The 12,083-nt window shown below is 41.6% G+C and overlaps 2 protein-coding genes across 5 annotated transcripts in view; one reads left to right on the forward strand and one right to left on the reverse strand.

Moving 5' to 3' along the window:
- scn8ab (sodium channel, voltage gated, type VIII, alpha subunit b) overlaps window positions 1-2,520 on the reverse strand; it is a 49,842-nt gene extending 47,322 nt beyond the window's left edge. For 2 of the 4 annotated variants that reach the window (XM_012824838.3, XM_031568077.2), the window contains exon 1: window positions 2,120-2,519. The gene's annotated coding sequence lies outside the window, so the exon portion shown is untranslated. Of the gene's footprint in view, window positions 1-1,930; window positions 2,096-2,119 lie in introns of those variants that run through there. The other 2 variants (XM_031568075.2, XM_031568076.2) reach the window with 2 other exon arrangements.
- Window positions 2,521-8,098: 5,578 nt separating this feature from the next.
- Window positions 8,099-11,543, forward strand: mettl7a.1 (methyltransferase like 7A, tandem duplicate 1). The gene is made up of 3 exons (XM_012824853.3): window positions 8,099-8,681; window positions 9,908-9,993; window positions 11,010-11,543. The coding sequence occupies exons 1-3, from the start codon at window positions 8,190-8,192 to the stop codon at window positions 11,155-11,157; spliced, it is 726 nt and encodes a 241-aa protein (XP_012680307.2). The 5' UTR covers window positions 8,099-8,189; the 3' UTR covers window positions 11,158-11,543.
- The last annotated feature ends 540 nt before the right edge of the window (window positions 11,544-12,083 follow it).

Below are 12,083 nucleotides of genomic sequence, written 5' to 3' on the forward strand. Positions count from 1 at the left end.
TGTGGAGGTGTGGAGAAGAAACAGGCCATGTTCGACTAATATATGGAAACGGTTCACACACTCTGTTCAATTCAATTCAATTCAATTCAATTCAATTCAATTCAAGTCTATTCAATTCCATTCAATTCTATTAAATTGTGTTCTATTTATTCATATAGCACCATTAATGGTAACATTATGTGGAGGTGCTTTACAGAGTGCAGTACACTATCTTATGTGCTTTCAGAAGGTATCAGCACTGAAACATTAAACTACTAGCAAATGTCTTACGAAATGCTCATCTGAATAACCGCTTAGCTATGGGGAAAAGAGGGGACATGGGGATACTCCAGGCTCACAGAGAAACATCCAGCCCATTCTGGAAATCACTAAGAGGTCTACTGCTTTGAGACAGCATGAAGCTCATCAACTGTCCTGCACTAGTCACAAGAAGGCAAGCCCACATGCACACACTCACACACAAAGAACAAAATACATCACACTTCACACAGCTTCACCGGGAATGCATCAGAAACAATATTCAGTTTTAACAGTTTACCAAAATGTATATATATATATATATATATATAGAGAGAGAGAGAGAGAAATGCCATTTTAATTTTTCAAAGTGGGTTTATATGTATGAAAGAGAGTGTCTTTTTGATGAATTGATTTCTAACTCAATTCCATTTTTTAACGTATTCAAGCAAGGACAAGAAATGTATTTTTCACCCTCTGCCACTGAGAAAAAAGAAGTGGACCATCGGTCACACACACACACACACACACGGAAGGTGCATGTATACATTTTCCTGGTCTACAGTCCCATGCAGTGAGGAGGAGACATGGAGAGAGTAGTGGAGGCTGTCAGAGTGGGAACAGGCAATGAACTTCTTTATCGCCTCTCTACAATTACTCCCTGAGTTCTTCTCCCACTGCCCTCTCGCTGTCCTCATTGGACCACGGAACCCGTGTCTGCTCCGTTTTGCGCACTCCTGTCGGTGCCAGGGGACCACTTTGTCCGCCTTGTGTGTGTGAGAGCGAGAGAGTAAGAGATAAGGATAAAGAGAGAGAAAATGAGAGAGGGAGAGGAAAAAGAGAGAGAGAGCAGGTTATAGAGAGGCGCCCGCCCTGGACTGGGCCCTCACCTCCATACTAAAATACTGCAGTGGAGCTTCCGCGGGAGGTACGGTAATGTCAGTCAGTCAATCCCAAACGTCCGCTACATTAACGGTAAACGCGCCAGTGTGTTTGCAGTGCGGATAGTAGAGAAAATCGTTATTATCGCCTTGTGCGTTTGGTATGTGTGTTTCTTTCATGTGACAGTTAAAACGGCAATGAAATGGGTAAGCCACACCCGCTCACGGTACCTGAGTGTGCTGCTACAGCACTCCGCAACGGGACTGGCAAACCCAGCCAGACCCTGTCCCAACAACACTGTCCGTCTGGCATCCTAAATGGCGCCTTTCATAGTCCGGTTGGCAGCACTTATTTTAATAAGTGACATAACAAAACGCAGACTAATTCCGCGCAAAGCAAAAAAAACTCATTCGAAAGAAGACGTAGCCGATAGAGTCCGTGCAGATCTGGAGGCAGCAGTGGGGGACGGTGGGGTGGGGTGGGGGAAGATAGTTACAGCCTAAGTCTTATAGCACAATTTTGGATGGGGGTGGAGAGAAAAAATGCAGTCAATGAATGGTGGCGATAAATAATGGTTCTCTTGGATGACTCTGTTTCTCTATGTCTGAACAATATTCAGGCGCATTAAAGTTTGAAGCCCGGACCTCCCTGCCCCACGATCTGCGTACATTTTACATTTCGACACAGATATGCCAGCCAACAGAACGCAAGGCCAACACCCCAATTTACCAGTTTTCTCATGTTCACAGACAGCTTTGCGAGTACATATATGACAAGCACGAATAAAACACCAGCATTTGAACGTTATTACCTGCGTATTCTCTCCCAACGGCCAGCGCGCGCATTACATTCGACCACAAGCAGAAAAGATGCTGAGCGCGTGAGACCGCTCTGCGCTCTGCGGCAATAGAGGCCAGGTGCCAGAGCCAGTCCGCCGCGGCAAGCCAGCACACAGAAAGCTGCCCGAGCCCCTAACAGCAAAACGTCGCAGATTACTTACTTTTTTCTAGGGGTAGAAAGATCCAGTACAGCTGTCACGCAGTTAACGATGCCGGAAAGACGCGTCAGAAACTGCGGTTGTCGCCATATTGTTGCCGCTATCCGCTACCTTTCTTCCTGGTCCGTGCATCGAGCCTGCATAATTGATGACTCTCAGCAAATTGTTAGGGAGTGTCAGCAAGTGCTTGTATTTGCTAGGGAGTGTCTGGAAATGCCCACAACAAAGAAACGAAGAGAGGACCGATGCTGCAGAGCGTCCGGCTGGTAGGAGAGGGCAGTCCTTAAGTGTTCCTGCAATAAGAAAAGCACCCCTTCCCTCAGGCGTTAAACCACTGTGGGAGATTTTGATTGGTAGAGCTCAGTCATGCCAAACCCAGTTAAGTTTCTACTTTCACCTCGGAATTACTGCATCATGTATGAGTACTTTCTTTACTACTGCATACATCGTGGTAGAAGACAAAGCATGCGCCCTCCTTTCAGTTTTTAATGATGCACCGTTATATGTGTGGGTGTGTGTGTGTGTGTGACAAAGATATGACAAAACGAAAGATATTCATATAAGCTTTCCCTTCAATATATTAAGACATTTAGTTGTTTTTGGTAGGTCACCATAAGATGTCATTCAAATGCAATGCTTAAATGACAGACTATCAAAATTCACTTTTGATTTGTTAAATACAAAAACTATCAACCCCTTGAACCCTCTGATTATCGTTTCACAACATTAATATCTATCATCTCTTTACCCAATCCATACCCATTCCACAGATAACTCTCCAGCACCAGGAAGAGCACCATAGTTCTAAAACAGACATTTGGGTGTGGTTCTAGAATTTTAGAACTGGAACTGGAATTTCAGAACCACAGACCGCTCCATAGCCCACCTAGCAGTCTATTAAAAAGGTACATTGTACTAGACACTTTGATCCAAAACTTAATTGACATAGCTGTGAGGTTTGAAATGTTTTGTCCTATGGAAGAACTTTTTAAGATTCTGTGTATCTTATTTACGTGCTTGAGGTTTGAATAGCAGCTGTTATTTTCAAGTGTATGGAGAAAGAAGCATGGAGGAATATCATGAGTATTGTCTTTGGTAATACAGCCGTTTTACCTTTCAAATTGATCTATACATCGATACATATTGACGAGAAGAGCGCAGTAAAAGGAAAAATATGAAAGGAAAGAATGGAGTGATAAATAACTTAGAGTAAAGAAATGAATGCATTTTGTGGTTTTAACAGTCACTATAAACTGTAAAAAATCTTATGGAATCTGTACCCAATCCATAAAATGACATCTAAATCCTTATTGTGTTCAAAGACCAATGAAAACAGAGAGCAGTAAAAGCATCCTCAGGACCATGGAGAGCGCTCACAATACTGGAACAGGACTGTGGGTGTGGCTCTGGGGAGACATCACTGCCCTAGAGGCCCCACGAACAGGACCATGGACAGCACTGTCAACTACCCTGGTATTTTTTACTATATTTTGTCACTTTGAATAAAAGCATCTGTCCAATAACTTAACCTTAACATGTGTAGGAGGTAACAGGTCTACAGAAATGGTTGTTGTTGAACCATTTTAGTGCCAAGAAGTAACTTGTCATAGGCTTCTGATATTACAGCTTGTTTATATGTGTATTCATATAATAAGTGCCACAATTGAGCACCATGACAAAAATTTGCGTCAGGACCCATTTTCACACTCAGTATGTCCTGGGCTGAATTTGCTAGCTCAGCAACAGCCATTTTAATACATGGGAGGTGTAATTCATCATGCTCTACCGGTCTATATAATATCCCAGGACCAACGACAGCTCCATCAGCCACCTTTCAACTTCTTTAAGAGGTGCAAGATTTCCATCAAAAATTAGATCATTAGATTATTATTTTGTTCACATGCATTGCACATTGTGGGACGTTTTTTTTTTCCATAAATAATAACATTGTTTTTTTATCAACTATATTCTATATAGCCCCCAGAGGTGAAAAAAGTAATCTGAATATCTTAGCCAACCCCCTTTGATGGCTTTCCTGACAAATCTATGTTATGTGATAAATACTTGAGAAATGCAAGATGACATACAGCATATGAGGTTGTCTGAGGGTAAATCTTTGCTTTTAGCATCTCCTCTTTTCACATTGGGTGAACCATGTGTAGGTTATATAAACTACGTATTGCTATGTAAAATGTAATAAATGTGACATACATATTTTAATACATTTCAGAAGGAGGTACTCCTTGCCAAGACAACATTGAAGGTCTGTACATGTCAATCATTTACATAAAAAATGCACACAATTAGCTACAACTGTAGCTAACCTGCACTTCTCAGGTTTTTCCAAACTTAACATCAGATGACAGCAGATTTCTATTTCTTTCTTTTTTTGTCTTTGTTCTTTTTCAAACACTGCACCTGATCTAAAAATTTTACACATATGCGGAAACTGAAGTAAATGTCTTGGTATGAAACCTGCACAGACACACTGATGTAAGCAGGACAAAGCAGGTACATTTTATGGTGTTAACAGTTAGAAACCTTTAAAGGTACAATGTGTAGTTTCTAGTGGCATCTGGTGGTGAGGTTGCTGAATTGCAACCAGCTTAATACCCTTCCCTTTACGAGCGTGTGGCCGTCAAATGCCATAACAACACGAAAATCCATATCTTGAGCCAATGTTTGGATTTGTCCGTTCTGGGCTGCTGTAGAAACATGGCAGTGCAACATGGTACCTTTAACAGATCCCATCTCAGGCTGCAGGCACACCTGCCTGAGAAAAGGTCCAGGAAAGGGTAGGCGGACCTCAGGGGAGCAGCACTCTCAAACCCTCCCCTTAGCAGCACGACAAAAGGAGAATCAAACACCAGAGACCAGCGCACGTGTAACTTTAAACCTGAAACAAAGCCCTCCTGCACGTGGCAACTTTCTGCAGCTGTAACCTGCTTTGTGTAACAGTCCCGCATTCAGCAGACCTGAGAGGGAGGAGGTAGGCGTGCTAGCAAGAGAGCACAAACCCATCGGTGCTAGATTCTGTGGCTAGCATGTCTCTTTAAGTGTTGGGGACCTCTTCCTGTCTTGTCAATGAAAAGCTCCAACAAGGACTGAAGCCCATTGCACTTAGTGAGCACTTCCTCTGCCTCTCACAACATGTGGATGTACACAACTTGGCAGCTGTCGGTCGCTCTGCTTCAGGGCTGGCTGTGATGCCCTGCCAGCTGTATCCACCCTGAAGAACCGAGTATTAACATAGAACCCTGGGTGTCAGAGACCAGTCAAATGTGCATTCTCTGCCAACAGTGCGTTCTCTGTCTAGGTCAAGATTAGATGACTACATGTAAACACAGATACAATCTATCTGTGTAAGGTCTGGTGGCCTGTTGATAAACGGGTCAGTTTTGGCTGACTGCCTTGTGCTTCTTTTTCCGTCTCCCTTTCATTATTGGTGGCAGAACACCGGGGCTGTTTGTACAAGTGGTCATGGTTACCGGGGCTGGCTTGTACAAGTGGTCATGGGACCATCAGGAAGGAGGTACACAGCAGCTTGCATGAGGACCTGTCCACCCCAAAACAGACACGACATTACCGCTTTGTGACTTATTTTAAGCTGTTTTTTAAATAGAGATTCTATTCAATTTGCGTTTGTAAATGAATACACCCCAATTAAATTCCCCCATAACAATCTGTCCCTACTCAATGCATACCACCTGATTGATGTCAGTGTTTAAAATGCTCACGATGAGTCAAGTCAGGTGTGTTCAGCTAATCACGATTGCCATTGAGATCAGCCAGGCAGGGCAGGGGAAGATGGGAAAACAGGCCGAGCTGGGAGGCCCTAAGAGCAGCCGTGGGAATCAGGGCCTTAGAGTGTGGGCACACACCCAGAGATGAAGCGGAAGAAGGGCTTTAGGAAGCAACTGCACCCAAAATTAATCAATTTTCCCCGGCGAGGGAGAGTGGCTTGTGCAGCAGCATTGCCATCAAAGGAGAGGAATCCTGAGTGAAGCAGATGACTTAAGGCTTGAGGTTTCGATCTTGGAGTGAAGCCTGTGCTTCCCAGAAGTGTACAGAAATCTGTGGGCGTGTCCTGTCGTATTTTGAAGCATATTTTCAAGGAATAATATTAACAGATAAAAAAAAGCATAAAGACTTTCAGTACTGGTCTTGCGCTGCAAACAGCATACTTGGACCCTATATGATGAATTTCTTTAGTCCCTGGGGTGTTTTTTTTTACAGAGTATTACAGAGGATTGGAACATGCCATTTTACTAAATAATATGGGCCTCTATACTTTTCATAACTATACCAATATCGCTACTAGTAAGCTAAATCAGTTTAGTGTCAGAAGGAGTAGCTATACAGTTTTATCCGTGTTTCATGACACGAGCCTGCCCTTACTCCATTTCAACCACAGTCAGCCATTTAGATTTCAGTTCAATAACAATAACCATCACTTCTAAAAATCATTCTAGCATCATACCCAGCCTTCTTTTTTGTCCTTGTGTTGACTAGATCAATCATGTAAGGTAGACAAAATGTGTGAACACAGTGAACTCATTATCATTATCATAATCATTATTATTATTATTGTCATTATTATTATTGTTGTTGAATTGAAACACTTCTCAAATGGTCGATCTGTTCACATAGACAGTTACAGCAACAGTAAGGTTTTTTTGGTTGCCTAAAACCAGAGAGCCATCTTGCTCAATACCAACAGACCTGGCTTGCAAACACCAACAACAGCACAGGCAAAAGCTATCTTATCTATTGTGGTGATATATTTGGTCATATAACTTATCTATTTTAGTGATATATTTGGTGATTCTTACAATTTCACATCTTTTCAGACCTGGATCATACAACTACGTTGTGAATTTCTGATGAGAATTTGAAAAGGAAAAATTAAAAACAACTTCAGAAGAGCATTTACATTTTGAAATATAAATACCTGAAGTTTTTGAAGTGTGACTACAGTTTTACTAGGTCATATCATTTTTTTGAAGCAAGATAAATAACCTGGTCTCAAGATATAGAACTGATTATCAAATAAATTTGAACCCGCAAGATCATTGTCTGTATGACTGAGGGGACAAGGATGTGTGACTCTTCATTAAAAACTCAGTAGATGTTGCTACAGTTGTCATGTGTCACATCACAGTGTATTATTCATGCAGAAGTAATTCATTAAGTAATTACTTAATCTCGTAGTAATTACAATACTAATCTCAAGATAGCCTTCATAGTTAAGAAATAAACAGGTTTTAGCCATCCTAACTGATAACTATACTGTGGTAAAAAATGATCATGAAGCCATTTCCACATCACAGAAGAGTAATATATATGTCCTATTCAACATTATTAGAAATGCATGGTCTCAGAGTGAGAATTATGCAATGCCAATTGTGTGTGTGTGTGTGTCTTTTTCTTCTGAGTATACACAGAACAAAAAGTACACAATGTGTTAATGTTTGCACTCCCCCCCCCCAAATGGTTACTGTTGCCTTCTTTGGGCAGGCCGTCTTAAATGGCACCCTACATAACCCACATATTATGTCAGAATGGAGATCATAGAATCAATCAGTCACACTGAGACCATCAAATACAAATACAAACAAAATAATCCTTGGTGAATGCAAATGCTTCAGTCCATTTGATTCCTAGGATACAGAAATCCTGACTTGATCAGTTCATGGTTTTATCAGAGCATTACACTTTCAGATGATTTGCTTCAGCATTTGCAGACTTTGAACACTACCCATTTTATTAGATAGGACGGGGAACTCTACAGAGAACCTTTAATCGGACAGGCATTCATCAGTAACGTGTCAACCGTTGCACAGCAGCCAGAGAGGCCTATCAACAGACGATGACTAGGACTTTTTCAGAAGTTATATAACAAATATTCATGCGTCATCTAGCGGACCACATTGGTAATGCAGCCAGTTAGCATCGACAGATAGGATTGGTTGTTCTTCGTGACACGCCTTCCTGCTGGAGAAATACATTATTTCTCGCAAGGTTCAATCTATCCGATTTGTGATCTAGGCTAGGTAACTATCAGGTAGCCAACATGCTGTTTATGCACCTGTGTAAGCTTGTATTTAAGATATTAACACTGCCGCTGCAGATCGCGGAGCTGGTGGGTCTCTACTCACTGTACAAGCGCGTATTTCCGTTTCTTGTTTACAAAATTACTTTTACATACAACAGCAAAATGAATGAACACAAACGGGAACTCTTTCGGTCTTTAGATAAATTTCGTCCGTCGAATGGAGCTCTGCGGATTCTGGAGGTTGGCTGTGGCAGTGGGGCTAACTTTGAGCACTATCCAACTGGCTGCAAGGTGATCTGCACAGACCCTAACCCGCACTTTCAGGATTATCTACAGAAGAACATGGCGAAAAACGACCACCTGGTGTATGACAAGTTTGTGGTTGCGTCCGGGGAGGACCTGCGTGCAGTACCTGATGATTCTGTTGATGTGGTGGTGGGCACTCTCGTGCTCTGCTCTGTCCACGACATTCGGCTCGTGTTGAAAGAGGCGCAACGTGTGCTTCGATCCGTAAGTAGATTGAAGGTCTCTCAAAGCTAGTTGGCTTAAAGGCTCATTGTTGTGCAAATGTCCGATCAGGTGCTGCATATTGCCATTTGCATGCAAGAAATAAATATAGGCTATCTTCAGGTAGGTTTGTCAGAAAAGTATAATATCATCGCTGTCGCTCAAATACCAGATCAGAAGATGAGGTTGTAGCCATGAACTACTGACGCCCGACATGGATTAATCCGAGTAAATTAGTTTATCCATATGGTCAAGATCACACCCTCTGGAGGCGAATTGTTACTAGCTGTCGGATAGTTCCGACCATTTTCCCGCTATACCGTGTATGTGTATCTCTCCTTCCCTCATTAAAAGTTAACTAGGGGATTTTGTCAACATGGGTGCTTTTTTAGATCTTTTTGGGTCCAAAGTTTTTCCAAAGTTTTCCTTTTAATTCACTCACACACTCATAGACCTACACACCCGCCCCCACACGCACGCACTGTCCGGGTTAAACGGATAACACCAGACGATACACCAGACGTTTGACTACGTCAATAGACGAGTTGAATGGACTATCGTTACGATTTATTTAAATAAACAGCAAGGCTCACAGTAACATTGGTCTTTCCTGTAACCAAATTCGCTGCCGTTAGACAGCGCCAGGTTACAATGATTCTGAACACAATGTAGCCTACAAATGGGATTTAGTCCTCGCAGATAGGTAGTAAATTACATTAACTATTGGGCTAACCGAGAATCTCCATGAACACTGTCGTGGCAATCTCATAACGTCATTTTATGGCCTTTTGATAGGTCTGTGTCGCCTCTCACCTTCCTGTTGCTAGTAAAACCCATTTCCTTGACCTGAACTTTACCCCAGTACAAACAGCAGCTCTTGGGAGAGGTCAGTAGGCCTGGCATATTACTGTCGTTCCAAGCAATTGAAGGAAAGGTAGTTTCCCTAAATGGAGTCCTTATCTTCACCTGTAAAATAGAATACACGAAGGGATGACACACGTGTGTGTGTGTGTGTGTGTGTGTGTGTGTGTGTGTAGTATGTATTTATGTATGTATGTGGAAGTGAGTGAATTAATGACTGTGTGTAAGTAACTATGACCTCAGTCTCAAGTACATATTGCGATATGAAGTGAAAATAGGACAATATGCATAAAAGGCATGCATGCATAAAACTATTTGTTTTTGTTGCTCTAAACCTTTGTTATTTCTACTTGGTTTGTTTGTTTCAGGGTGGTGCCTTTTTCTTCCTGGAGCACGTGGCCTCGGACCCATCCACCTGGACGTTCTTCTTCCAGAATGTTCTGCAACCCATATGGTACACCATCACACACTAAACAGTAATACTATACATAAACAAACAAAAGCAAAGATTAAGATAAATAATAAACAAGAATATATGTGCAGTGTCAACCATTTAAATATTATTCAGACTAAATCCCTTTTCTAATTTATTTGGCTAGTGTTGCTAGCCTCCAGTGGTGCATGTAAACAAGCCTATACACTTTGCACTTGCCAATTCCTCATCCTCCTGGTTGGAAACATACTAGTGAAACTGAAGCCTCATTGTCCACTGAAAGGCTGACCATTATATTCTGACAGATGCTTCTAGACAATCCCTTGACACTCACTCTGTTCTGATTCCGCGGTCCCACATCAGAAGTACCGGGGCGTCTGTCTTATCCAGAGTAGATGTATACACCCTTTCATTAGCCATAGCGAGTCATGGCAACTACTCTAAATTTGCAATAGATGGTAAACAATAGATGGTAAAGCTGTGGCAAATGTTTTTATGAGGACCGTGCAAATTGTTTAAATGTCCCAATCTGGTTTGGTCAGGTCTTTGATCCAGCACATCCAATATTGCACCAAATATAAGATTGATATACAGTACCAGTCAAAAGTTTGGACACACCTTCTCATTCAATGGGTTTATTCTATTTTTTATTAGGATTTTATTTCAGGTTCATTTTGAAACCATTGGACCATCCTTTAACCAATCAAAATTGACCACTATGGATTTGCTGTACTTCTTCTTCACCACTAACAGTGCACACTGATAAATTAGCCTTTCCCCAAATCCTGTTGGCAGTATGGCAACAATGTCTTTGTCCTTGATGAATAAATGTACCCATTCTTTTTGCTCTGGCTTCAATTCTTTGATGTTTGCATCTTTGGTTGGCATCTTGAAAATTCCTTTTCCCTTCAAAGCCAGTTGCTGTGACTGGACACGGTATATGGTCCATGATGCATGCTGCTGTTTTATGTACAGATGTGACACAAATAATCTACAGAAACCACAAAGATGTTTATTATGTATTGATGTGTTGTTAGGTACTACTTTGGGGACGGCTGCGAGACCACTCGCACAACGTGGGAACACATTGAGAAGGCGGGATTCAGCCAGCTGAACCTGCGACATATCCAGGCCCCCGTGACCTTCATTATCAAACCGCACATTGTGGGCTACGCTATTAAATAACTCTGTCAATCCACTAGTACACGCTTTCGCTCACAACCACCGCGCAATCACAGTGTAACTCTGCTAGATTGAATAAAGTTCAAAACTATGCTTCAGGTTTGTCATACAAGCTAATAACGGTCATTGCAAAGCTGGTTCAGTATTCCCAAGCTCCTTTCTTCCAGCATCTCTCCTGGTCTTTTTTTACTGTGGTAGAAACCCCCCTGTCTCTCCCTGTTGCTCTGTAATTGGTCTAATTTTGTGAATAATGAGAGGGAAATAATTGCCATGTTTGCTATGTGAGGGTGACTCCTTTAGAGCACTGTATGGATTGACCGTTTGACATTGTTAAGTGTGACAACACCTTTTTGAGGTGATAACCAATAAAGTGCTTGTTTTTTTCAGTGTACAATGTTGTGTCCTTTAATTACATGTACACATGTTTCTAGACTGCAGTCTTTTCCTGTGTGTTTGTCTTGATCATTGTTTTAGGTATTGCATAAGAATTTGTATGTGTTTACATTTTTCAGGTTTAGAAAAAAATGCAAACAAACAAAGTGAAGTGCCTGCAACAGAGGAAGATGCATGCAACACACAGGAATATTGCCTTTCCTTGTGCCAACAGAACTGCAACATTGTTGTAGCATTTTTAGTTTGTTTTGTTTCCTTGGTTTTTACAACAAAGACACACTTTTAAATGTACACTATAAAACTGGAGTGATGTTACTATATAACTACTGAAAGGATACTGTGACTTCAGAAGGAAAATTCCACTGTTGTGCAGGATTTTTCTCCATGACACGTGCACACACCACTGCAAATCCAAATGACTCACTCTCTTTTACCGCCACCTAGTGGACAAAGTATCTCCACCCCATAGTGAAAGATAACACCAAGTATATTTCTGCTCTCTGTCAGTATAAAGCTGTATAACTAGATAATGTCCT

The sequence above is a fragment of the Clupea harengus genome, chromosome 5 (genome assembly GCF_900700415.2).
Source record: "Clupea harengus chromosome 5, Ch_v2.0.2, whole genome shotgun sequence".
Classification (NCBI taxonomy): Eukaryota; Metazoa; Chordata; class Actinopteri; order Clupeiformes; family Clupeidae; genus Clupea; species Clupea harengus.